Source organism: Pogona vitticeps, chromosome 4, assembly GCF_051106095.1.
Source record: "Pogona vitticeps strain Pit_001003342236 chromosome 4, PviZW2.1, whole genome shotgun sequence".
Lineage (NCBI taxonomy): Eukaryota > Metazoa > Chordata > Lepidosauria > Squamata > Agamidae > Pogona > Pogona vitticeps.
In genome coordinates this window covers 4,489,088-4,516,870 of record NC_135786.1, presented here as the reverse complement: position 1 = coordinate 4,516,870, position 27,783 = coordinate 4,489,088, and the positions used below count along the sequence as shown (strand labels likewise).

Genomic DNA, 27,783 nt, shown 5'->3' with positions numbered 1-27,783 from the left:
ACCCGTTTCCAGCTGGCACCAGGGCTCCGCAAGGTGTCCAGAAGTGCATTGTGCTGACCACCAGCAGGGGAGGGCTTGAGAAAGCTCCCCATATTTGTGCTATATGTTACGGTCGAACGGCATGCAAGCCCCAGCAGGAGGGGTGGCAGCAAAGACGGTGGCTGCTGGGTCCATGTTGGTGCCTGCCTGGCCACTACAACAATGGTGGTGTCCCCCAGACTTTGCAACCCACAGGTGAAACCACATGACTCTGGACTTTACTTGTACAGTATCCCAGAGGCCCCTCTTCCCCTGATCTTCTTCTCCACAATCCAAGCCTAACCTGGACCCAAGGCTGGTGGTTAACTACCGACCAGTGGCAAACCTCCCTTATTTGGGCAAGGTGTTGGAGCGGGTTGTGGCCGGGCAACTCCAGGCGCTGCTGGATGAAACGGATTTTCTGGATCCATTTCAATTGGGTTTCAGGCCGGGTTTTGGTACAGAGACTGCCTTGGTCGCCCTGTATGATGACCTTTGCCGGGAGAGAGACAGGGGGAGTGTGACCCTGTTGATACTCCTGGACCTCTCAGCGGCTTTCAACACCATCGACCATGGTGTCCTTCTGGATAGGCTGGCTGGGTTGGGAGTTGGGGGCACCGCTTTATGGTAGTTCCGCTCCTTCCTGGCTGACCGTGTCCAGAGGGTGGTGCTGGGGGACAATTGCTCTGCCCCATGGCATTTATGTCATGGGGTTCCTCAGGGCTCAATACTGTCCCCCATGCTGTTCAACATCTACATGAAACCGCTGGGAGAGGTCATCAGGAGGTTTGGGCTGAGGAGTCAGCAATATGCTGACGATACTCAGCTCTGCCTCTCATTTTCCACCAATCCAGGTGAGGCGGTTTCTGTGCTGAACTCGTGTCTGGACCTGATAAAGGACTGGATGAGGGTTAATAAATTGAAACTCAATCCAGACAAGACGGCAGTGCTGTTAGTGGGTGCTTTGCCGGACAGTTTGGAGGGCCATTTCCCTGTCCTGAATGGGGTTACACTCCCCCTAAGGGACAGGGTCCACAGCCTGGGGGTGCTCCTGGACCCCAGTCTAACTCTGGAAGCCCAGGTGGACTCAGTGGCCAGGGGCGCCTTCCTTCAGCTGCGGAAATTATACCAGCTACGGCCCTACCTGGACGAGCGGAGTCTCATGACAGTTACACACGCACTGGTAACATCTCGTATTGATTATTGCAATGCGCTCTACGTGGGGCTGCCTTTGAAGACAGTCCGGCGACTGCAACTGGTCCAGAATCGAGCTGCGCGGCTGGTGAGTGGTGGGGCCGCCAGAGAGCACATCAAGCCGATTCTGTACAATTTACACTGGTTACCAGTTGCTGTCCGGGCCCAATTCAAAGTGCTTGTTTTGACATATAAAGCCCTAAACAGCTTGGGCCCTGGATACTTGAAGGACCGCCTACTTCCATATGAGCCTACCCGGCTATTAAGATCTAGCCAGGGGGCCCTTTTGAAAGAGCCGTCCCTCAAGGAGGTAAGAGGGATGGCTTGTAGACAAAGGGCCTTCTCGGCAGCTGCCCCCAGACTATGGAACGCCCTCCCAACTGAAATTCGCCTGGCGCTGACACTGATGGTATTTCGGTGCCAGGTCAAAACCTTCCTGTTCCAGAAGGCTTTTAATTGAAATAACATTAACTGTGGATCTTAATGATGGCAATTTAAATTTTAATTTGTATTTTAATCGTATTTTAATCATTTTATATTTTATTGTGTTGAATTTTGGTTGTTGTAAGCCGCCCAGAGACCTTTGGGTAGAGTGGGCGGCATATAAATTAGATAAATAAATAAAATAATAAATAAATAAGAGGATCCAGGTCTCCTTGCCCAAATTTTGCCAGCATCGCAAGGATTCTCCCTAACTCTGGGTACTGGGCGTTGTTGGTCTGGCAAGTCTACTTAGAAAATGCCCAGGTTCCGTCTTGCCTGTACCTTGAGTTCTTTGCCTAGAGGCCTTCCTCCACAGCCTCACCTGTCCCGCCTACAGTATGGTGACCATAACATGCAAGGGCTGTACTGGCCTGACAGCTGATGGGAGTCCCAGGTGGGGTTTCCCAAGTGCCATTCCCAATGGAGAGACAACCGCTTAAGGCCTTGCGGGGGGGGGGGGGGAGAATGAGAGAGAGAGAGAGAGAGAGAGAGAGGTTGCCTTCCGGACCAGAGACCTCTGGGTTTGCTGTGCCAAAGTCTGATTCCAAGCAGAGCTATGGCAGGTTGCGCGTTTGGGTTACAACTCTAGAATTTCCCAGGCAGCCTGCAACTCCCACAAACGCCCCAGCCATTGACCCTGCCGGTTGCAGAGATTTTTTTGGGGGGGGGTGTTGCCTACTGGTTGGAAGGTCCTGGGAATTTCCATCCCAACCCATGATTCGGTATAAAGCCGTATCCTCTGTTCTAGCCCAGCCGCTCTCGAACGTACACAAAATGGGGGCCAGGGGTCCCTGTTCCCAAACGGATGCCAACTGAAGAAAAATAACCCGCATGCAAATACAATCTGTCCCTGACCGCCGTTCCAACGCCCTTCCGCCCCCTGCTCCCACTGCCCACCTCTCTTGACTAAGATGCATGCAAAGGAAAGACCGTTTTCCACTCACCCATCCCACCCTTATGACTCGATAAACAATAAATAGCATAAATAGGATAAATTAGAACATTTAAATAGATATTTCTAAATTCATGCTGGCAGCTGCTCTCCTTGTTCACTCGGATATTAAAGGGTGTGTGTGTGTATGTGGGGGGAGGTCTTCCATCAAATAGAAACAGATGGGCAGCTTCTGTCTCCCCTTCTCCCCCCGCCTCTGTTTTTCCCCCCAGGGGAGGGATGTGAATAATGGTGTGATCCTGCACCTGGCCGGTGAAAGTGTGCAGGAAACGGCTAAGCCCAAAGAGGCTTTCAGATTTGCTGAAATTTCAAGGAAACCCTCCTGGAGATTTCAACGGCAGCCCTTGAAAGCAGAGGACAAGGCGGTGTCTTAACACAGACACCCCTGCAAGTTCACACACACACAAAAACCAAACACAGAAGTATAGGAAAACTGTGGGTTTAGGTAGAGCAGGGCAAACCCGGCCCCGGGGAGCATCACTTTGAGGAACTACAACTCCCAGATTCCCCCAGCCACCCTGGTGGGCACAAGGCTAGCAAGAGGATTCTGGGAAACGTAGTCAGAAAAAGCAGCTGCCGCATGTCCTAGTGATGGCTAACCATGTTTGCCCATCTCTGTTTACACAGGTTAATATTATAGCCCTTCTTCTGACAAACCCACCTATGTCAAACCCTGAAACGGCGGGTCTCACCCCATAGACCCACCGAGCCACCCCATTTTCCGGCTGTGCATCAAAGGTCCTTCAGTTTAGCAATGTTTCGTATTTCCTACACAACATACAATATATTAATCTCTTCCTCGCTTGCAAATCCCGCGCAGCCCAGACGCATGCCCTCCCCCAGACCATCCCATACCTGGTTTGGGTCGGCTGCCTCAGGTTCTCTTCGCCCTCCCTAGACCCCAAAACTCCCCCTCCAGGTTTACGGATTTGTTCCGTGCCCCCCAAAAATCTTAATTTCCTAAAGGGCAAGACTGAAAATGTCATTCTTCCCCCCAAAAAAGGAGAGAAGGAGCAGCACAAAATAAATACTGTAATAAATTAAATAATAAATAAATATACCCAGAACTCCATATGTTTTTGGGGAGGGAAGAGACAGAGAGAGTGAGAGAATGCCATCTTTTCTTTCTTTCTTCATCTCTCTCAATACTCCTGAAAAAAGTGAAAAGCCCTCTTGCTTATGAAAACAAGCAAAAGATTTCTTGGGTCAGATGTTGTGGGAAGTACGCGTTTCCCATATATTCCCTGCAATTAACACGTTTTCCCTGCAGTAGTGGGATTTCCACAGAAATGGATGCCTCAGCAATAGGACGTCCAGAGTGTTTCCAGGCCAAAGCAGAGCTGAATGCAAAACACAGAGGTTAAGAGTAGTGCATGCTGTGACAAACAGACATCTTTCACTGCTTGAAGGAGCACCTTTTCTAGATCCGTGCTATGCGAACTGTTGCGTCTGACCCAAGGATAGCTTCTTGCTAGCAAAATTGGAGTTATTGCTTCAGTTGGGAATTCGGAAGAAGAAGCAGGGGAGAGGGGAAAGGCAAGTTAGAAGGTAGCTGGACCTTGAGATCAACGGGTTGGTGTCTTTCGGAAGCACCCAGTGTGTTCTAAGAAAGAGGAACTTCCACTGAAGCGGTGACATTTGGGTTTGGTCCCAGAACGTTCATCTAGCAATGCCGAGACTTGCCGTTTGTTGCGAAAACCCCATTTGCTCCTTGGAGGTTGGGCTTCTTGCCTTTTTTAAAAGTCCCCCTTCTTCACCTTAGTTCCCTGAAGGCTGTAAGTGCGCCTCTTCTCTGCCTTCCCTTGGCCCAGCAAAGACGGTGCCTCAGTTCTCCCTTTCGCAGCTGTGCTCGGCCCCCTTGAAGCAGGCCGACTCACAGTGCTTGTTGAGGTACGACTTGAGGGCGAACGTCTTCTCGCACTGCCTGCATTTGTAGTGCTTGAATGCGGAGTGGGTCTGCATGTGGGCCCGGAGGTTGGAGCGGTCGGCGAAGGCCTTCCCACAGTGGGAGCAGCCGAAGGGCTTCTCGCCCGTGTGGGAGCGCATGTGTCCTTGCAAGAGCCAGGGGCGGCTGAAGGCCTTGCCGCAGACACCGCACTTGTGCTGGAGGTTGTGGGTCAGGATGTGCATGGCCAGGGCGGGCATGGAGACGTACGCCTTGCTGCAGGTCGGGCACTTCCTGGCCATCTTGCTGTCCAGGCTGCGGTGCGTCTGCTTGTGCCGGCTGAGGTTGGACGAGGTGGCGTAGCTCTTGCCGCACTCGTTGCAGGAGTGGCGGTGGCCACCCCGCCGCTGGTCCTCGCTGCGTCGCCGCGAGCGCCCGTCCGTGATGAAGAAGGCGTCCATGGAGTAGCTCTCGGTGACGGCCGCTTCGCCGTGGAAGTAGTGAGAGGAGAGGCTGGAGCGAGGACTCTCCGGGTCGCTGAAGTCCTCCTGGAGCGGGACATGGAGGGCGCCGGAGGGGGCCACATGGAGCCCTGGCTTCTTCTTCTCGCTTGCGTAGCCGGAGGACGTGAGGCAGGCCGGGAGGTACCCTGCAGCAGGAGACACAACAAAGGGTGCAATTAACTCACTGAGTCATTTGGGGACATTCCCGCTGCGCCTCATTCTGGAACTACCTAGGACAGTGATGGCAAACCTATGGCACACAGAGTCCTTTCGGCCGACACATGAGCCTTAAGTCGCCAGATCGCTACTCCCCCCCCCGCAGCCAAACCTGAGAAGGCGGCTGTAGCCACGGTACTGGCGCTTCGTTGGGCAGATCCAGAGCAGCTGGTGCTGGCGGCTGCGGGTGGGGTCTCGAGGCACCTCCATCCCCGGGAATCCTCCCTTCCATCGCCACTTCCAGTTCCGCTGCCGCCATGTCGCCTACTGTTTTTTATTTTATTATTATTATTCTTTTTTTTTTTCAGTTTGGGCACACGAACCCAAAAAGGTTCGCCACCACTGACCTAGGAGGTCAACTTTATTCTTTAATCATTTATTTTAAATGGTTTCTACCCTGCCTTTCTTCCGACGTAAAGCAGCTTAGGTAATAAAGAACACAATATTAAAAGCTAAAAACGTGGGTTATTCAAATATTAAAGAAGAATTAATCACATTGTATTAAAAGGCTAGGTAAAAGCATTACAGGAAAACAAATTTAGAAGCAACAAAATATAAACCATCCTGTTTATTATATCCTAGATAGTCAATCACTCAGGGAAAGCCTGCCTGAAGAGCAAGACCTTGGCCTGTTGGCGGAAGGACAGCAAAGATGGGGCCAGGCTGGCCTCCAGTGGGAGGGAGTTCCACAGTCTGGGAGCAGAGACAGAGAAGGCCCTCTCTCGGGTCCCCACCAAGCATGCCTTTGAAGGTGGTGGGACCGAGAGAAAGGCCTCTCCTGATGCTCTCATAAGGGGAGAGGCAGTCTTTTAGATAGCTTGGATCCAAGCCATTTAAGGCTTCATAGATTAAAGCCAGCACTTTGAATTGTGTTTGGAAACTGATCAGTTGCCCATGGAGCTGCTGTAATGGGGTGGTGGTGGTGGTGGTTATGTGCTCCCTATAACCAGGCCCCGTTAACAATCTGGCTGCTGTGTTTTGGACCTATTGACATTTCTGGACACTTTTGATAGGCAGCCCCATGTTGAGCACGTTACAGTAGTCCAGCTAGGACAGACCTGAGGCATGTGTCATCGCGGCCTGATCAGACCTCTCAAGAAACTGGCACAGCTGGGGCACTAGTTTTAACTGTGCCAAGGCAGTCCTGGCTTCTTGGAGGACCTGGGCAGTTAGGTTCAGAGATGAACTCATCCCTGGGTGGCCCTCCTGGGTTTTCAGAGGGAGCGTCACCCCATCCAGCACAGGCTGCATCCTTATTCCCTGTACTGCCTTTTTGACCAACCAGGAGCACCTCTGTCTCAGTTGATTCGCCCTCATCCAGTCCATGACAGACAACAGACACTGGTCTAGAGCCGAAACAGCTTCCTTGGATTTAGATGGTGGGGGAAGACAGAGTTGATTGTTATCTGCATACTGGTGACACTGAACCCCAGACTCTGGACAATCCCAGAGATTTCATATTGGTGTTAAAAAGCACAGGGGACAACCAGAACCCTGAGGGACACCGTAGGCCAGCAGCCAGGGAGTCCCCTAGTACCGTATTTTTCCATGTATAAGACTATACAGTGGTGCCTCGCTTAACGAGCGCCTCGCTGAGCGATGAAATCGCTTAACGAGGGGCTCTGGGCCATCGCTGAAGCATTCGCTCAGCGATGGCCCCTATGGCGTTTTTTCGCTTTGCGATATTCGCTAAGCGATTTGCTTAGCGAATATCGCATAACGAAGCGGGGGAGAACAGCTGATCGGCGGTTCCAAAATGGCCGCCGGAAGGTCCGCGCCACATTTTCACGCCCTGCCCTCGCTTACCGAAAATGGCGGCGCTATGGAGGAACATCGCTTAACGGTGAGTTTTAAAGCCATAGGAACGCATTGAACGAAGTTCAATGCATTTCTATGGCTTTTTAAATTCCGTTTAGCGATGTTTCGCTATAGCGAAGGTTAATCCGGAATGGATTAACCTCGCTATGCAAGGCACCACTGTACTTTTGTATAAAATCTTTAGACTAAAAATTGAGGGTCGTCTTATACATGGAAGTAAGCTGAGGAGAAAACAAAAAGAAGTGGAGTGGAAAGCAGGGATCAAAGCGATTTTGCAGCGTTTTTATCCCTTTCCCCGTACACTTGCTAAGCCCCACTTAGATGTCTTAATTTTGGATTAGAAAAGTGTGGGGGGGGGATCTTATACATAGGGGAGTCTTATACATGGAAAAATAGGTACATTTATTAATTAATTTAATATTTCAAATTTATACTTCTAGCAACAGATATTTGGATGGGGTACAATGAATAATTTATAGTATATATAAATTATCGGTTGTAACCCATCCAAACATCTGTTGATCCAGGGCAAGTCTGAGTTTTTTAATAAATGAATATAAATGCATGTTTATTAGTACAACCTAGGCTGCTGTCGTACAACTAATGAGACCACTTAGGGCGATGTGAAGATGGGAGTTGTGGGGGAAGAGCCACAGAACGAAGCTGAGACAGCTTTGAAAAAGTGTGGGTCTGAAGATGCTTAAAGCGGTCGCAAAGAACCACACCATCAAAAATAGCCACCTTGGTGGGTGGGAAGAGAGAAATGCTGGTTTGAAATATCGATGCCAGTTGTTCTTCTGTCTCCGGTGGAGAGCTGGCTGCGGGTGCTTGATGGCAAAAGAAATAGCCCAAGGACACAGTGAAGGTGACTTTAAAGGGATTTCATCTTGACCGTGTGAGAAGCTCTCCCAACTGAACCGCGTGGCAAAAGGCTGTCACGCTCAGAGCGGAACAATTTGAAATAAAAACCATCAAGGATGCACAAAGGAGGAGAGAAATAAGAAAGCAAAGGCTGAAATGTCCTGATGTGTCTAACCTGCTCCAACAATTCCTGTATCTTCTGTTCTCATATTGGGCTACTTAGCCACCCGTGCATCCATCATCATAAAATAGACCGAAATTGGGGTGGAGGGGTGGGAGCCTGTTCTTACTCTGAGATGACCAAAGATATCACCGTATACTTGCATTGAAGAGTACAGTTTTTCTAGAATTTCTCAGGCTCGGCATTTACCATTTCCCAAAGCCTTAACTGGAAAAATGGTACACCTTCCTAAAACTTTACAAATGTAAAGTTTGTAATATGGTTGAATTAGGCATCACACCTCCTCTGGGGAAATGAGAGGGACTGAAGTGGAAGGGAAACCCCATTTCCTTGGTAATCACAAGAATACGTAGATTACTACAGTGCTCTCTTTGTGGGGCTGCTCTTGAAGACCGTATGGAAACTGCTGCAAGCCCAAAACATGGCAGCTAGGCTCATTTTGGAGGTAAGTAAATTCAACCGTATTACCCCAATTCATGCCACATAGACACTGGAAACAAACAAACAAAAAAAGATATCAAAAAACATCAGGCATCATGTAGCAGTAGTAGCAACTCAGAGGGGAACAACATAGACTTTCCTCCATAGATTCAAATTGACTTTTAGAGATGTATTCTCTCCTTTCAATGTGTCTGTTTAGACTATACGCTGCTGCATTTTTTAGAATGTAGTTACAACATTCTTTTTTTCTTTTATTCTATTTTCATTCTTCTGCATTTTGGACCGAATTCTGATTTTTTCCTGCAATTTAAGTCTAGTTTCCATATATGTTCAAGTAATTATGCCTACAATTCTCCCATAGTTGCAAGAATTCTAGATGCTTTCAACAACTTTGAAGTAACTTTTGTGCTTATGGAACAAAGAAGCAATGTCGATAAATAAAGCTTGTAGAATTAGACAAGCTGGTGTTGCCTGGAATTATCTCAACAATCAAAAGCCTTATACCTGGATGCCCAGATGAATTTTAATATGACTGGAAATGGTTGTCTGATTTCATTCTGGAATTAACTCTAAAAGGGATAAATGCCAGCTGTGACAAACACAGGCTTCTGATTTTGTCTATAAAGTTCTCCAGGGCTGTTAGGGAGAGGTTTAGGCATCAGACCTGACATGTGTAGCCAATCCTAAAACCGTTGGCAATGGTGCCTCTGCACTCTTAACAATTCAAGAACAGAGATGTTAAGAAGGGATGGCTTTCCTTCCTTGTAGTTTTGAACACAATGCAGAAGGGGGCGCCGTGATGCAAAAGAAAACTGCAACACAGAAAGGCATGTTAGAAACGAGTACTTTGTTCCTTTGCATTTGTGAATCACGAATCTTCCTAATCGACACTCTTTCACCGATGGATTTTTGCCACTCACTCTTTTCACCTTTCCAATTGAGGGTGAATATTCACAGACTTTGATGCACTATGTGGTGTGGAGTTTTCCACTTCACGCTTTGAGAAGACTTATTTTGAACCGTTGATAACAGTTCACAAGACGAACGTGCTTCTCTGGCACAAACTTCAAGCAGAATAGGAAAAGGTTTTTTTTCTCAAGCAAGCAACTACAGCAGACAAAACAGAACCAGCAGAAACATGCTGGGGGCAGTGATCAGCCTGAGAACCAACCAGGAATAGGATGAGGAAGTCAGAAACGTAGGTGGCTAATATGGTTGGGTACACAGAGTTTAAAGAACTAAGATGGTAATAGAAGGAGGTGAGTCCACACCCTGGCCCATGACTTGTGTTTTCTTCAGGCTGATTTATTTATTTATTTATTGCATTTATATGCCGCCCATCTAGATTGTTAGTCCAAAGTCTTGGCAGGCCTTGCTGAAACGATTCATGAGTTGTTGGCAGCAACGTCTACGCTGGCTCGGGGATGTCACGAGAATGGCTGACGGTCGGATTCCAAAAGATCTCCTGTATGGAGAATTAGTGCAGAGAAATCGCCCAAGAGGGAGACCACAGCTGTGATACAAGGAGATCTGCAAGCGGGATCTGAAGGCCTTGGGAATGGACCTCAACAGATAGGAAACCTTGACATCTGAGTGTTCAGCCTGTAGGCAGGCGTTGCATCACGGCCTCTCCCAATTTGAAGAGACCCTTGTCCAGCAGGCCGAGGCCAAGAGGCAGTCCTGAAAGCAGCCAAATCAGGGAGCTAGACGGGGTACAGCTTGTATTTGTCCTCAGTGTGGAAGGGATTGTCACTCTCGAATTGGCCTCCTCAGCCACACGAGACGCTGTTCCAAGTCCTCCATACAGAGCATGTTACCAGAGTCTCTTGAGACTGAAGGATGCCTAATCTAAAAAAAAAAACTAAATACAGGCCTGGATGATTAAATATGTCACACGTCCACTGTCTCCTACCTTCAAAATCTCAAATTATTTCCCTCTTGAGTGTGTACAGACCTGGTGGCAGGGGAGGTCCGTTCTCACCAAAGAGGACCTGAAGCCTAATTTCCATCAGCCCCAATCTGCCAGCAGCTTGTCTTTCCGTCACCAGTTATGGTATTTTTGGGGAGCACCTGTGGTTCCCCCACCACCACATCAACTATGCTGAGTTTGTGACAGACTTTGTGCCGGGTTTGTGGACCGGCTGCCACCAACCAATTTCGCCGGGCGACCTTGTGTCCTTGTCTTACAGTTTGCACCAGTTATAAATACAATTCAAAGATTGCATTGGATATAATATTATCGGCCAAATCACCAGGGCAGAGGGGGCAGAGGGGAAGAAGAGATTTTTTAGCAAAATATTAGCAGGGTGCATTGCAGCGCCCAGGTTCTGCTTCCCGTTTTCATTTTAAATTTTTCATCCAATTAGTTTTAACGACTCTTTCTCTTTCCACCTGTCGTCTGCCACATTGTCATTGAGTTCACACTGGAAGCCGTCAGTTGTGACCCAACCTCTCCAGAGTGCCAAGGTACGATCAGCTGTAGTTACACGTGATGGGGTGAGAGGGACTGATCCATGCTTTAACAGGGCTCAGAGGACTCCCAGTATCCTGCTTCTGCCCTCGCTCTTGGTTGAACTGTTAGAGCCGTTTTATCTAAATCAACACGCTTTTGATGCCTGCATCCTTAAAGGCTTGTTGACCAAGGGAAGCGAGCAGGGAGGCACGGTCTACAGATCATCAGATGGCTTCGGAGGCATGTTTGGCTTCAAACAACGTTAGGAAATTGGAATTTGCCATTCTGGGGCGTGTTCCAGAACTAACCATTTGTCTCAACATCTGTGTCTTATGGAAGGCAAGGAGAGGAATATCTCCCCGTTCGACCACAGATGGCATTCAGCTGTTGCAACCATTTGGGAGAGCCAATCCTGCAATAAACAGGAGCTTGTTGTTGTGTTTTTTAAAAACAGCTAAATTGGGACGATTGTTTTTTCTGTTCCTGACCTTGAGATTCAGGTTAGATAAGAGAGGCATGTGTTTGGATTACATGCAGGAAAAGTATCTTAATCACAAAGATAGGTCGGGACAGATGACAAACAAAGACAAGGCATTTTCCCTCTTTTGAGGAAATGGAACCATGGTTGGCCATGCTTGGAGGAAACGGAATGACTCTTGTATTTGGAGGGTCTTAGCAAGGCAGGGTGTGGACGGGGCTTGTGTGTCATGGGACCCAGGGCTCTCCCCTCCCCCCAGAAATGCAGCTGATGCCTTCATTATTTGCCTTTCATCAGCAAATCAAAGCTGGACCTTTCCATTCCAACCACTGGAACTGGGTGAATGAGATATAAAATGATGTTGTATCTCTCTCTCTCTCTCTCATTGTGGCAGGGTAGAATCTCATACTCCGGGGCTGAATCCAGTCTTCATGACCCATGACAATAGGTAGAGAAGGACTGAAGTAGGCTTATCCACCACAACCCAGTTGTCTGTCCATCTAATGAGCCTATCCAAACCAGGGGAAGTGAAACCAATGTGGAGGATACATCAGGGGTCTCCTACCAACTCTCTTCCGACTGAAGGAGCTACTTGGATGAGTAGCAAAACGTTTTAACCTAATAGGAAAGAAGTACAGTTGTCATGACTCAGCTTCCAGATAGCCTCACCTGGATGACTGAGAATCTTGCAGATATATTTATAGACCATTTTTAATATTTATGGTATACAGTGGCACCTCGCAAGACGATTGCCTCGTGGGAGGAAAAACCTGCAAGACGATTGGTTTTTGCGATTGCTATGGTGCCTCGCAAGATGGTTTCTTCTATAGCCATGCTTCGCAAGACTTTTTTTTAAAAGACTGATACCTCGCAAGACGAATAAATTTCATTCCCATAGGGAACCTCACAAAATTATTTTTTTCGCAAGACAGCGATTCTCGCAGAATGAATTATATTTGTCTTGCGGGGCACCACTGTATTTATTTCTGTGTAGTTTGTTTTAACTGTCTGTAAATAAATACATGTTCTATATCCTTCCTTCCTTCCTACCATCCATCCATCATCAACTCCTTCCTTCCTTCCTTCCTTCCTTCCTTCCTTCCTTCCTTCCTTCCTTCCTTCCTTCCTTCCTTCCTTCCTTCCTTCCTTCCTTCCTTCCTTCCTCCCTCCCTCCCTCCCTCTCTCTCTTCCTCTCTCTTTATCTCTTCCTTCCTTCCTTCCTTCCTTCCTTCCTTCCTTCCTTCCTTCCTTCCTTCCTTCCTTCCTTCCTTCCTTCCTTCCTTCCTTCCTTCCTTCCTTCCTTCCTTCCTTCCTTCCTTGTTTTCCTTCCCCCAGGGATACAGGACAGATGCAGGACTAAAAAAGCAACCCATTTCTTTGGAATGCCCCGGTGATGGTGTGGGGTCCGTCAGCTCATTACAAACTATTCCTATACATGTCTTGTAAGTGGGAAGGAAAAGCAGTCCCTAGGACCTTCTGCGATGAGTTTTTTAAAAGGATGAGGGAGAGGGGGCACATTAACCATTTCTGCGCTGGCAATTTTCCATCTTAATCACAACCTCCACCCTGCTGCTTATTCCTCCAAAAGGGAGAAGATACAGAGTCCTTTTATCTTTTCCCCTGCAGGGAGAAAATAATTGATTGGGAGGCGCAATTTTGGCAGGGGAAGGGCTTGCCTCTTCCCCCTTCTTTCCCCTCCAGGGACTGCTTCTCAGATCAAGAAAAGCAACCAGACCTTTAGAGAGAATATTGTGGAGGACTTGACAAAATGATGCCATTTTGAGATACAGGGATGATAAGGGGTGACGTGTGTGTGTGTGTGTGAGAGAGAGAGAGAGAGAGAGAGAGAGAGAAACCCTGAAAGAGAAGTGAGTGGACTCAATGACACCTCAGAGGTGAAATTTGCACAGGAAGCTGATTTGCAGCTCAATTTACACCAGTGTAAGGATTTAGTTCTCCCTCCACCCCCCATGTGTGTCTGTCTGTCCAACATGGGGGGGAGTTGTTTGTGGGGGGGCACAATGGTCAAAAATCAATGCTGCCACACTTTTCTTTGCAGTAAAAGGAGACCAGACCCCTCTCCGTGTAGAGGATGAGTTTGCAATGGATTTAAAAAAAACCCTCACACTTCCTTTCGAATGCTCAGCACCAGAGACAGCTACAGGATGACAGCCTTCTCTTCCCTCAGCCCCCCCCCCCGTCTCTCTGCTAGAATATGGATTTTTTTTAAAGGTGTGGGGGAGAGCAAGGGCTGACTGAGGAAAACCACCCTCCTCATCTCTCCCTTTGTATTTCTATCAAGGTCATGGACACATGCTGTCCATCAATCCTTTTTTTTTAACAGCACATATAAAATTCAGGGGGGCTTCTGAGAGATTCACCTCCCACCCCCCACATGCCTTAACTATCTTCATTTTTTCCACTCTGCTGATCTTCCCCTCCCTCTTCTTCTTCTTTGCCTCCCTTGTTTAGCAAGCGCAGTCACATGCACGCTTGGTGGAAAGAAAATGCGCTCCTCAGCATTTTTCATGCTTTCTCTGGAATGCACAGCAGGGTTATTGCCCAGAGGAGAAGCGCAGCGAAGCCTCGCTGCCGCCCCTCCCCTCGTTTCTTCCAGCAGTTCGCCTCCCATTTTGCAAACTGTGTGCCTCATGAAAACAATTCTCTGTGTGTGTGTGTGTGTGTGTGTGTGTGTGTGTGTGTGTGTGTGTGTGTGTGTGTGTGTGTGTGTGTGTGTGTGTGTGTGTGTGTGTGTGTGTGTCCTTTCAGGTACAATCTGCTCTGTTCCGTGAAAGGAGTGTTGCACAAGAATGCGCTTTGTTATGTGGAGCAGTGGTGAACTTGTGAAATGGTCGTGAACTGCCCAGGGTAGACATGTTCTAGATTGGTGGTATATAAAATCTAATAAATAAATAAATACAAATAAATAGAATTCAAGTTCTCAGAGGATCGTGGGAGATGGCCACCTTGACATTGATGCGGGAAGCACACTTTGCACATATTCAGAGGTGACTTTTTAAGGATGTCAGGAGCAGCTTTGCAAGGGCTTCTGGCACTGAGCCGCTGGCCTGGCCACCCGGAGTGACGGCCACTTTCCAGGATCTCTGGTGGAAGTCAATCCAAACCTCAGTCCCTCTGCCTTTTGGGTGGTCGTGATAAAAACAGGAGAGTAAGCATGAATTTGACCCAACTCTGAGAGGCAGTGGAATACTGGAGGGCCTGGCGTGCTCTGGTCCGTGGGGTCACGAAGAGTCGGACACGACTAAATGACTAAACAATAACAAAGAATGACAGACACGGCATCTTCCACTCATGCTTTCCTGTAGTGAAGTGCCACCTTTCCAAAGGGATGCCCAATCTGGGCTCAAATGGGCACACAAGCTGCTTTCAAGAACAGCCTGGAAAAGTTACCTCTTTGAGCAGGGACTCTCAGAACTCAGCCTTGGGGACTTCTGAGAGTTGTAGAAGAAGCAAAGCAACTGGTCCACGGGCCCTGCTTGGCCAATGGCCCACCTCGGTGCTCTCCTAGCAAACCTATTCACTGAACAAGGAAAGCTGAAAGCTGTACCATTCATAGACAACAAAGGAGGCACCAGCCAGCTTGGGCGAACCCCAAGGTTTGCAGGAGATGGGCGCAACCAGCTCATCTACAAGGGAAAGAGCCCCAAGAAGCTGCTTTATAACAGGGCTATGAGTCACAGAACCGTAGTCCCCCAAAATTAAGTTTTCTGAGCTCTGTTAATGGGCTAATGGGCTGGCCAGCCAGCTGGCTCAAGAGCACGAAACTCATAGTGCCACACCCTGTGGCAGATTCATCTTGGCTACTATAGTTCCTCCACTATTCTCTTTTTTACAGCGGTCAGCTAGAAGCCCCTGGGAAGTTCACAAGTTTCCCTGATTGGCTGCCACCAACGTTGTTATGTGACTCCATCACTCTGTCAAATACTATATCACTGACTATCCTACTCTTCAATAGTAGAAGTTTTAAAAAGTAGCATAAGCCACTGCTTTCTGGGAGTTATGGTCCAAAATGTAACTTTGCCAAACTCTTCATAGGCAAGTGTGTTCTTAGTAGGAGCTATTGCCATCAACCACAACCCTGTTTCCTCCTTACCGAAAATACATGCAATATGTGGGGGGGGGAATGGCTACGTGGTCATAGCCAATCAGGACTTATGTGGTCATAGCCAATCAGGACTTATGTGGTCATAGCCAATCAGGACTTATGTGGTCGTAGCCAATCAGGACTTATGTGGTCATAGCCAATCAGGACTTATGTAGTCATAGCCAATCAGGACTTATGTGGTCATAGCCAATCAGGACTTACGTGGTCATAGCCAATCAGGACTTATGTGGTCATAGCCAATCAGGACTTATGTGGTCATAGCCAATCAGAGATCTTCCAGTGAATACAAGAGTGTCACAGTGCCAACTTAGTTAATCAGATATGAATACATGGGAATGTAATTGAAGACAAAGAAAATGAATTGCTTTTTAAAGTGCTGGGCAGGAGGAAAGCAGCTTTGTTCCTCGGGCAACTTGGAGGAAAATGCTGATCTTTGCCATAGTGCACCACATAGGTTCTGTTGCAGTCCAGTATAAAAACACAGGGGGCACAAATCTGGTTGTTTAAGGAGCAATCATGCCTTCTGTTCCCCGTGGCTGTACAATGTGTGGACGAGAGAGAAGCCATACAGAAGCCAACGAGGCCACTGTCTTCATCCAGGTTTCACAAGTAGATCAAACTGTGCAAATCTGGGGGGAACCGAAGGGCAGAGCAAAGAGCTGCTGGTTGTCCACAGAGTGGGGCAACACCCCTACTGCTCCCTTTGTGTCCCATACAACGTTAGTGGGCTTTTACCAGTTTTAACCAAAGACACCCAGCAGTATGAAGTGAGGAAATGGAAACTGAAGGACAAAAGAAGTGACAGCTGAAGCTTTCAACAGAGCCTAAGATCTTCTTGTGACCCTCTAATTACTGAGGCACTAGGGAGGGCTCAATCTGAGGCCACCATGCGAGACACATTCCCTTGCATCTAAACCCCACTGGCTATTTTGCACAAGGGTCTGTTGCAAAGCTTAGGACCTGGTTACCTAAAGGACCACCTTCTTTCATATGAGCCTGTCCGTCCTCTAAGATCAGGCCAGGAGGCCCTTCTGAAGGTGCCATCCCTGAAAGAGGTGAGGGGGATGGCATGTCGAAATAGGGCCTTCTCGGCTGTTGCCCCCCAACTTTGGACCGCCCTCCCTATAGAGATCCGCCTGGCTCCAACACTCTTGGCTTTTCGACGCCAGGCAAAGACCTTTCTGTTTAGCCAGCATTTTAATTAAACAGTATTCCCTAGCTGGCCACATGAGCAGCAGGACTTATTAATTTTAATGTTTTAAGAATTATTTTAATATATGATATTTTATATTGTCTTTTAAAATGTTTTGAAGTTTTAATGTTGTATGCCGCCCAGAAGCCACTGGTAATGGTGCGGCTAAAAATATTGTAAATAAATAAATAAATAAATAAATAAATAAATAAATAAATAAATAAATAAATAAATAAATAAATAAATAAATAAATAAATAAATAAATAAATAAATAAATAAAGCAGAAACCTTGCATCCTAATTGTTAGTCTGGATTTGTGTTATTTTCTCTGCTATCTGGTTTAGTTAGTTTACTAAGCAATTTGCTAGAGGGAGAGAGTGGATGTCAGTCTACGGATGGATGCTTTCAGTCCTCTTTAATAGGCTTTGCTTGGTTAGGTCAGACCTTGTCTCTTAGGTTCTGTCTTTCTCCTCTGCACCTCCTTCTTCTGTGTGATGATGCAAATCTCTCTGCCTGGTGGCCTTCATGCAATTGCTAAAAGGATGTCTGTGATCAGAAGCACAACTTTCCTGTTTATCAAGACCCTGAAACTGATGGTACTGTGTAGCCTTTTTGCACTTGCCTCTCACCCTCATTAAGAGGTTCTTCAATTCCTCCTCACTTTCTGCTATCAGAGTGGTATCATCTGCATATCGGAGGCTGTTGATATTTCTTCCGGCAGTCTTGATTCCGGTTTCGGATTCCTCCAGTCCAGCCTTTCGCATGATGTATTCTGCATATAAGTTGAATAAGCAGGAGGACAATATACAGCCTTGTTGTACTCCTTTCCTAATTTTGAACCAATCAGTTGTTCCATATCTAGTTCTAACTGTTGCCTCCTGTCCCACATATAGGTTTCTCAGGAGATGGATAAGGTGGTCAGGCACTCCCATTTCTTTAAGAACTTGCCATAGTTTGCTGTGGTCCACACAGTCAAAGGCTTTTGCATAGTCAATGAAGCAGAAGTAGATGCTTTTCTGGAACTTTCTGGCTTTCTCCATAATCCAGTGCATGTTTGCAATTTGGTCTCGAGTTCCTCTGCCCCTTCGAAATCCAGCTTGTACTTCTGGGAGTTCTCCGTCCACATACTGCTGAAGCATACCTTGTAGGATTTTGAGCATAACCTTGCTAGCGTGTGAAATGAGTGCAATTGTATGGTAGTTGGAGCATTCTTTGGCACTGTCCTTCTTTGGGATTGGGATGTAGACTGATCTTTTCCAGTCTACATCCTCTGGCCACTTTGCTTTCTTGCATTTCCTTTTTTCTGCTGTTTGTTGCTGCCTCCTGTACAATGTTACGAGTCTCCTTCCATAGTTCTTCAGGCACTTTGTTCACGAAATCAAATTCCTTAAATATATTCTTCACTTCCACTGTGTATTCATAAGGGATTTGGTTTAGATTATACCTGAGTGGCCCAGTGGTTTTTCCTACTCTCTTCAGTCTAAGCTTGAATTTTGCTATGAGAAGCTGATGATCAGAACCGCAGTCAGCTCCAGGTCTTGTTTTTGCTGACTATATAGAGCTTCTCCATCTTTGACTGCAGAGAATATAATCAATCTGATTTTGTTATTGCCCATCTGGTGATTTCCATGTGTAGAGTCGCCTCTTGTGTTGTTGGAAAAGTGTTTTTGTGATGACCAGCTTGTTCTCTTGACAAAACTCTATTAGCTTTTGCCCTGCTTTGTTTTGAACTCCAAGGCCAAACTTTCCTGTTGTTCCTTTTATCTCTTGACTCCCTACTTTAGCATTCTAGTCCCTTATAATGACAAGAACATCTTTCTTTGGTGTCAGTTCTAGAACTGTTGTAAGTCTCCATAGAATTGGTCAGTTTCAGCCTCTTCAGCATTGGTGGTTGGTGCATAAACTTGGATTACTGTGATGTTGAAACGTCTGCGTTGGATTCGTATTGAAATCATTCTATCATTTTTGAGATTGTTTCCCACTCTTTTGTTGACTATGAGGGCTATGCCATTTCTTCTATGGGATTCTTGTCCACAATAGTAGATATGATAATCATCTGAATTGAATTCACCCATTCCTATCCATTTTAGTTCATTTACGCCCAGGATGTCAATAATAATTCTTGCCATCTCCTGTTTGACCACATCCAGCTTACCAAGGTTCATAGATCTTATGTTCCAGGCTCCTGTGCAGTATTCTTCTTTGCAGCATCGGACTTTCCTTTCACTTCTAGGCACATCCACATCTCAGTGTCCTTTCAGCTTTGGCTCAAATACTGCATTAGCTCTGGAGCTACTTGTCCTTGTCCTCCATTCTTCCTCAGTCGCATGTTGAACACCTTCCGACCAGAGGGGCCCATCTTCCAGCTTCATATCTTTTAGCCTTTTGTTTCTGTCCATGGGGTTTTCTTGGAAAAGATACTGGAGTGGCTTGCCAGTTCCTGCTCCAGGTGGATGGCGCGTTTAGTCAGAACTCTCCGCTAGTACTTGTCTATCTTGGGTGTCCCTGCACAGCATAGCCCATAGCTTCTCTGAATGACTCAGTCCCATTCGCCACACCAAGGCAGCAATCCATGAAGGGGCCATGGAGGTCTAGAAATACAGAAATAACCATCAAAGGTCACAGGCCCAGGCAGGCCCCTCTCTATGTTCCCTTATCGGGCTATGGGTTGAGTTGAGTTGAGGCACTGCATATCCCTACTGTGGATGTTCTTCAGTCTTGAAGCCCCCCTGTTGCTGAAAGGGTTTGCTTAGCACAAAAAACGTTGGCAGAAACCTGATTTGCATTTCAGCTTAGCTGTCACCCTCCACTCTGCGGTTCTCTGTAGCTTGCAGAATTCGCCTCCAGAGGCGGCCGGCTTACCTTCCCCGCGGTTAAAAAAGATTAGCTCTGCCTGCACTCAGCCCAGGTGATTCGAATCTCTATTTACTGGTATCTGCAGAAACAGTTACCTTCTCAAGGGCACCCCTGCTTGCGTTCAACAAAGGACGCGCACGGCACACCAACCAATCAACCAGCCCAGGGTTTTATGCTTCGCTCAGCTTTTCTCGCTGTGCAGAAAGAGTCTCAAAGCCCCCAGGCAGGTACTTCTGTATTAAGAGGGAAGAGGCGAAGTGGAGAGGGAGGGAGGGAATTCTAAAGCAACCGCGCATTCATTCATGTTCCTGGCTCTCCACTACTCCTGGAGTATCTACTCAACATCACTTGACACTGATTGCTTCTTAATACAGTAAAAGCCCTTTAGAAAAAGACACGCATACACACAGAGACACAGTGGATTCCTTCCCCAGTCTTTCAGTGCATGGAGCTGGGATCTGTCTGCTTCAAAATTGCGCTGACCTGCCTGCTCATCATTCAAGAGCTTGGAAAGAATCCCATCTTCTTTCAGACTGTGAGTCACAAAATCCTTCCTGACCTCTGAATCCCAAGGGGAAGGGAAAACAAAAAAGGGCAAAACTTCCTTGCCCTGTTTTATGTTTTCTTCTGCTCACACTCCTTGGAGGGGGGAGAGGTGTTGTTTGCAAGATGGGCCAGGAGCAGACAAGACCCACCCTTCCATCACCATGTGCAGAAGACAACTAGACTGGCCACTGAACCCCACCTCATCACTGGTCATGTCTGGGTAGAATCCGTCATCTCAGCTATGGGCCACAGGGTAGTTTGGGGGCTCACGTCCAGCCACAAGACACTCCCATGGCCCTGTTGCCTTCCGGCAGAGAGGAAGGGCTAAGGAGCTGCAACTTTTTCCATTTAAAAAATCCCACCGGTGTCAGATGCCTCCTGCTAGGGCTGGCCCTGTTTGCAAAAGGCTTCTGCATGATGTGACCTTCTGGGAACTTGCTAGCTGGATATGAAGGCAACACCTTATCTTCATAATATTTGATCTTAGCAGCTAGCATTTGCAATTGCATTGCCTTGAGAAGTGGGAGATCCATCTAGCTACAGTAGTGCCTCGCTAGACAGTTACCCCATATAACTGTTTTTTTCGCTAGACATTGACTTTTTGTGATCGCCATAGCAATTTGCAAAACAGTGATTCCTATGGGGGAATTACGCTGGACAATGTTTGGTCCCTGCTTCACAAACCAATTTTCGCTAGACTACGATTTTGACAGTTCCCTCCATGCTCGCAAAACGGGTGTTTTCGGGACCTAAGCTTCGCAAGACAGCTATTTAAACAGCCCATCAGCAGTTCGCAAAGCGGCTTTCCTATGGCCGATCTTCGCTAGACAACGATGATTCTTCCCCATTGGAACGCATTAAACAGGTTTCAATGCATTCCAATGGGGAAATGCTTTTCGCTAGACGATGATTTCGCTAAACAGCTATTTCAGTGGAACAGGTTATCATCATCTAGCGAGGCACCACTGTATGAGCACACACACCCTTCTTTCATGGCTTTGTCTAAAACATGATCTGAGTATGATGGAAATTGCAGTCCAGGGTATCTAATGGGCTTCAAACTGGACAGGGGACAGATTGTATTTGTCTTCAGTGTGGAAGGGATGGTCATTCTCAAATTGGCCTTCTCAGCCAGAGAACAGCTAGATGCTGTTCCAAGTCCTTCATATATGTGACCATCATCTCTCGAGACTAAAGGATGCCTACTAACTACAAAAATATTGACCTCAGACATGTCTTGATGTGTTTATGTGTTTGGGGGTTTAAGCAGCAACCACGAGGGCCCTGATCAGGATTGGGACCAGCGCTTTCAACAGAACTCTGAACTCTGGCTTCCAGAATCCACCAGCCATCATGGCCTGTTGGATTCTGGGAACTGCAGTCCCCCCCCCCCAAAGTAATTTTCTTCCCAAGCTTTGGTCAATTCTGAACATTTGTGATTATCCCAGTAAGGAACCAGGGAATAATAGCTATTGATCAGCGGGACTATCATCCTTGGCATTTCCCCCTTCCTCTATGGTTCACCTGGGTTCATCCCAGTCCCTGTGATAGATTCCTTCTTTATATTAATCAGGGCTGGTCCCCACTTCTCTCCCAAGTCGTTTCTCAACAACTTTCACCTGCTACTTGGAGGCTCCCTTATGCTCCCCCTATTCGTAGCTCCACCCCCATGTGCCATTCCACATCATCATCATCATCATCATCATCATCATCATCATCATCATCATGATGTACTGTCAAATCAATTCTGACTTATGACCACTCTTTTCAGGGTTCATTTAGGCACAGAAGACTCAGAAGTGCTTTGCCATTCCCTTCTTCTAGAGGCATTTCTGGGACTGCGCAGCTTGCCCAAGGCTACCCAGGTTGGCTCTGTGGAATCGAACTCCCAACGTCCGGCTCCACAGTCGGATACCTGAATGATTACACAGCCCAGTCTGAGACAGTGGTACAGGTTCAGCAGAGAACCACGATGACTCCTTAATACGTGCACTTGCAAAGTGCTTGCGTTTCCATACCATACACCTCTTTGCCCCATTCATACATTACAGCCAATCTCCTTTTCCATGTTTAAGTTCCCACAAAACTCCACCTTCAGAAGTGGCTGCAGTGTTCTGATGAGGAGTAGGTTTCTCATAACCCGGCAGAAGACTCGCCTCTCATCAGATTGCCACGGTAGCAGAGATGGGCAACTGTGTCCTCCAGATGCTTTTGGACTGCATTATCCATCAACCTTCCCAATGGCTACACTGTGGATCATGGGATTTGTGGTCCTAAAACAGCTCAAGGGCTGCAGTTGCCCACCCCTGGGCTAGGCAGAGCCCCGTGGAGGGCTAAAGTGGGCTCCAAGAATGTCCATTTCTGCTAAGCCTAATAATATGCCAACTTCTGGGCCAAACAGAATAACATCTCAGACAAAGTCAACAAGTGACCTTCATAACTGAAGTCAGGCTTAACACAGCAGCCAGCTGCACCGCCCTGGCCTCTTTGGCATACTTAGCTTAGATCTCAGGGGACTTGGCACTTCTTAGATAAAAATGCATTAAACGCATCCCAGCACCTCCGTTTTGCTTGTTTTCCTGTACAGGAAGTGCAACCTAGATTCCCATCTCATGCCACGGAAGGCCATTCAAGCCAGGATTCCTCATCTTAGTGTTTGACAGCTTCCATCATCTCCAGACATAAAGGCCATTGATTCCTGCAACCGCTACAGCCAACCCATGCAGAAGACATCAAGCGGGGGAAAGCCCACCTTAAACCTTCCTTTGATCATTCTTGGGTTGTGCTTTTTTCCTTGGAGATGGGAGAGGAAATACCTTCTCAGATGCTGGTCTGATGGCGATCAGAGATGCTTTGTGGGACTACCCTAGTACTGTATCTTAGTCTCATCTTATTCTGGAGGGTCAAGCTTGCTCAGTGCAAGGGGAATACTAGGGATCTACCAGAAAGTATTGGCCTAAATGGATCAAAGTCTATCTATCCTGGTATATGCCTCAATATAAAGCAATGTCCTACGTCCCCATTTGCTATATTTTCCCTGGAAACCGTGTCCTACACTGTATTGGGGGAGGGGAGCAGATGGTCATAAAAGTTTCGGCTTCTTCCTAAGTTAATAAGAAACCGGTCTTCAGATGCTTCAAAAGGGAGAAAAGTCAACTCCTGGCCTGTAGGAGCAATGCTACCTGCTCCCCCCCAAATCGGAACCACCTAAAATATTGCTGGAATATAGAGCCATGCCATAGAGTCAAAGCAGAATCCCACGAATGTTTATTCAAAGGAAGTCCTCTTAGCAAGTTTCAGGCTTGGAGATAAAGAAGGGCATCTCAAAAGGGATGTTTTAAATACCCAAACTGGGTTTCCATGCAAACCTCTCACGTAAAACTCCACTCCTGGTTTTCCTCCTGGGTTTCCCCCCTTTTCAGCCAGCTTGCTTTGCTTTTATTGCTAGGGATACACCACCTGTCAGATCTGCTTTGATTTGGATTCCTGCCTTGAGCAGGTTTGACCTGATGGCCTTACAGACCCCTTCTGACTCCATTATTCTACGAGTCTATGGTGTGTTATCAAGTCTTTTGAGGATAATGGCTGCCCCATTATGGTTTTCAACATATGCGAGCTGTTCAGATCTCTAATTTATTTAGGGAAGTCTCTCCAGCTGGCATCCACATGTGCAAAGTCTGTTGGTGGTCAGGATGGAGTTCTCCTTTCTCTAAACAAACAGCAAGTAACCGTGGAAGAAGAAGATCAGAATGAGATTCCTTCCCCAGCTTGGTCCATGAGCATCTTCATCTGCCCTGCTGACTCAACCATAGCCACTTGGTCCAAAGTCACTAGGATCTCGAATCCAGATTCCTTTTCTTCTTATTCGAGGGTTACAAAATATCGGTGTACAATAACCTTAGAATTGCAGAGTTGGAAGGGACCTTATGGATCCTTGAACCCAGCACCTGCCAAGGAGGCTCAGTGGGGGATTGAACTCCCAACCTCTGGCTCCACAGCCAGATATGAGCAGTGGTGCAAAATCTCATCTATCCGATGGAGAACAAGCAAGATTTCCAGGAATCAGAGGGGGTAGGGGTGGGGTTTGAAAAATTCCCTTAGCTTCTCAGCCTCTTAGGTTTCCTTGGTTTATGGGCATATATGAATATCTGGCAGCTCCAGTTTTCAGATCCTTCCCTCTTCCCTTCCTTGGTGGGCCTTCCCAAATAAAGCACCAGACCTCCCTTTCCCCCAAATCCACCTCTTTTAGACTCAACAGATTTTTTAGAAATCAAGCCGACGAGGGATACTTGCTCAGTTTTCAAAAGTGATTCCTCTGATCCTAGGAATTTTCTTTCCTTGGTGCTGGGTTTTCAGTTTTAAAGAAGAAAAAGCAACTGGTCCCGTAGTCATTGCTGGAAAACGCAGGTCTGTGCGCACATCTCTAGCGCATGGCGCATGATGTGGAGCCATGTGTCTGTGCTTTGTATGGGCTTCGCTGCGAGTTGTTTCTGAGTTATCTGGCATTTAATATTTTAAGTACAGTATTTCAAATATTTTGCTCCGGATTATAAGTCACCTTCTCATTGGGAAGGGCTAATGAATAAATACATAAATACAAATACCTGCATGCAAGCCTCAACCGGGTGTAACAGTTAAATGCTAGTGTGGTGCTCAGGCTTCCAAATATGAGCCTGTCATGAAGTCCCGAGGGGGTCACAATTGGGCTGGTTACGCTCCTGGCCTGACCTTACTTCAAAGGGTTTTTAAAATAATAACAGAAGTGGAGAGAACAATTAGGTACCTTGGCTTGAGCTTATGCAGGGAAAGAAACAAACAAAACTTTAGGAATTAAAACAAATAGAATAGAATAAATAACAATCATCAGAGTTAATAACAATAAAATTTTACTAGACATGTGTGTGTGTGTGTGTGTGTGTGTGTGTGTGTGTGTGTGTGTGTGTGTGTGTGTGTGTGTGTGTGTGTGTGTGTGTGTGTGTGTGTGTGTGTGTGTGTGTAGTTACAATATTTTGTCTTCTCTTCACTTTAAGACCGTAGGGAAAGTCACCCAGCTACTTCTTTAGAAAGTGAGACAATAAAGGAGGACAAACTGGTCGGGCTGATCCTGCTGACAGCTTTTAACTGCCATGGTTTAGCAGAACCTCCATCCACAGTGGCAGTGTATCTCAGAATACCAATGCGCTGGTGGTGAGTCCCCAAAGGTACCAGGCGGACTGCAGGGAGAAACCACATGGACAGAGATGACCTCAGGCTCTGATCCAGCAACTGGCCTTCGTATGAACGGGTTTAGGTAACCTAACCCTAGCAGGCTAGCTGGTTTTATGGGGTAGGGCTGACCCCTTTACGGACAACCACACCTTCCCTCTCGAATGAATGAAACGCTCCTGCAGACCCGGGGGTGTAAGACTCCCCTCCCCAGGCGCATCATCCTACCTTATAGGAATTCATGACAAAACCCTTTAACGAGAGCGGTGTTGCAAGCGTTTTCCTAGCATAACACCCGGGACAAAGCGGCGAGCGAAGAGAACACGTGCCAACGGAACGCCCGTTGGGCAGCGCTTTCAGACGTATGCAGCCGACAGAAAGAGAGGAGCAACGGGGTGCTTTGAGCCCCAGGGTTTGTTTGTTTGTTTTTTGGGAGTAGGGGCGATGTAGGGGGTGGAAGGGAGAGGAAAAAAGCATCTCCTTGCTGGCCGGCCGGGGCTGGCGATGTGGGTCCGTCGCCTTCGGTGGGGCAGGCACGGAGGGGCCGGCGGGAGCCCCAGAAGCCGGCCGCGGAGCCCTCCGTGCGTTAACGCTGCGCGGTTGTTGTTTTTTTTTTTTAAAAAAAAACAACAACAACACCTGAAACTTCTTAGCCCGCAAGGGGTCGGAAGAAGAGGCTTTGCCGCCTTCTCGGGCCGCTGACTCCCGCGGGTCCCCGCCGCGCTCTCTGGCGCGCAAGACCCTCGAGTTGGGGGTGGAGGGTCGCGGAGGACCTCGAGCCCCCCCCCCCTGGGCCGGCGGCGCTTTCCCTGACCATCGAGCGCATCGCACTGCCTCGGCATTTTCATAGGAGTCTCTTGTGTTAGGGATCCGACCCCTTTCCCCGTTCTTGCCGTTTTTCTTTCTTTCTTTCTTTCTTTCTTTCTTTCTTTCTTTCTTTCTTTCTTTCTTTCTTTCTTTCTTTCTTTCTTTCTTTCTTTCTTTCTTTCTCTTCCCTCCATCCATCCATCAGTTCCTTCCTTCCTTCCTTCCTTCCTTCCTTCCTTCCTTCCTTCCTTCCTTCCTTCCTTCCTTCCTTCCTTCCTTCCTTCCTTCCTTCCTTCCACGGTTGGACCCACTCCCTTCTTTTTCTGCCAGGAAGTTTTGAAGTTGGACCCTCGCTTCCCCGGGTCCCGCACCGCCTGGTGCCCTTCCATGAAGCGAAAGAGCCTGCCGAGGGCACGGCCCTCACGACCCAGTCCGCTGGGGAGAATCTGGCGACCCAGCCAAGCCTTCCCACCCCTCCCGCCGCCGGACTGCTTCTGGGTGTCGCCTCTCAGCTGATTCACACGTGTGCCGACTAGACCTCGGGAGTCATCCCGCGCCGCCCTCCGGACGCCTTTGCCCCCTGCACGCCCCAAGGACGACTTGGGTACCGCCCGGTGGAAAAGACACCCCCTCTCCTCCCCTGCCTTTCTCCCTCCGTAGGATGCCCAGATTGCAAGGGCTGGCCTTCACCGATGGGGAACCCAGAGTCAGTTCTTCAAGGGAATGGTGTGTGTGTGTGTGTGGGGGGGGAAGACTAGGGTACGCGAAAGCTCCATTCGCCCTAACCTCAGCCCAGCCCAGGTTAACAAACGATGGAACAGCACCCCCCCCCCCAATGTCAAACTTCTGAGATGGGGGCAAATGGGTTTCACCCTGCCTGTCACCCCTCCCCAGACCTTGCGAGGATCCCCCCCCCAACTCCCGGCGTCTCCACGGATCCTTCCCGATGAGCCCCCCCCCCCGCTCCTTCCCGGACCCCCGCTCACCGTTCTCCACCCCGGCATCCTCGCCGGCTGCCAGCGGTCCGGCCAGTTGCTGGTAGGAAGTTTCCAGCGAGTGGTAAGTGGGGGTCTCGGCCCCCCCGGCGGGGCCCACGTCGGCCTTGATCTTCTTGACCAGGAAGGAGCGCGGCATGGTGCGCGGGCGCGGAGGGGGCGGAGCGGGAGGAGCCGCGGGCTGAGAGGAAGGGGAGCCGAGCGGAGGCGGCCGCCGCCTCCGGAGCGCGATCAGCACTATGGAGAGCTCCCTGCCCGCCGCTGCTCCCGTTTGGGGGGGGGGAGAGGGAAGAGGGGAGGGAGGGGAGGGAGGGGGCGGAGACAGAGCGAGGGAGGGGGCGGGGGGGGAGGAGGGGATGCCGAGGAATCGCTGAGGTCAGCAGCCCGCTTCAGCAGCCCCCCCTCCCCGCTCCCCTCCTCGCCCTTATATGGGACGCAGGCTGGTGGGAGGGTGTGGATTTGGGGGAAGGAGGGAGGGAGGGAGGAGGGGAGGGGGATCAGGTGGAGCCGTGCGGCCTCTTTAATCCATCAAAGGTCCCCCAGGAGCGCCAGCACGTGAGCCAAGAGCAGGCG

At 48.3% G+C, this 27,783-nt stretch overlaps 1 protein-coding gene across 1 annotated transcript; it reads right to left on the bottom strand.

Moving 5' to 3' along the window:
- Window positions 1-1,877: 1,877 nt before the first annotated feature.
- Window positions 1,878-27,466, bottom strand: SCRT2 (scratch family transcriptional repressor 2). Its single transcript, XM_072996651.2, has 2 exons — window positions 27,202-27,466; window positions 1,878-5,181 (listed from the first exon to the last, which is right to left on the bottom strand). The coding sequence occupies exons 1-2, from the start codon at window positions 27,347-27,349 to the stop codon at window positions 4,472-4,474; spliced, it is 858 nt and encodes a 285-aa protein (XP_072852752.2). The 5' UTR covers window positions 27,350-27,466; the 3' UTR covers window positions 1,878-4,471.
- Window positions 27,467-27,783: the final 317 nt, after the last annotated feature.

Excerpts from the sequence above, each read along its gene's own strand:
- SCRT2 (XM_072996651.2), bottom strand. The coding sequence starts at position 27,349 with ATGCCGCGCTCCTTCCTGGTCAAGAAGATCAAGGCCGACGTGGGCCCC. Across the intron at positions 5,182-27,201 it reads GGATGCCGGGGTGGAGAACG|GGTACCTCCCGGCCTGCCTC; the intron begins GTGAGCGGGGGT and ends CTCCTGCTGCAG.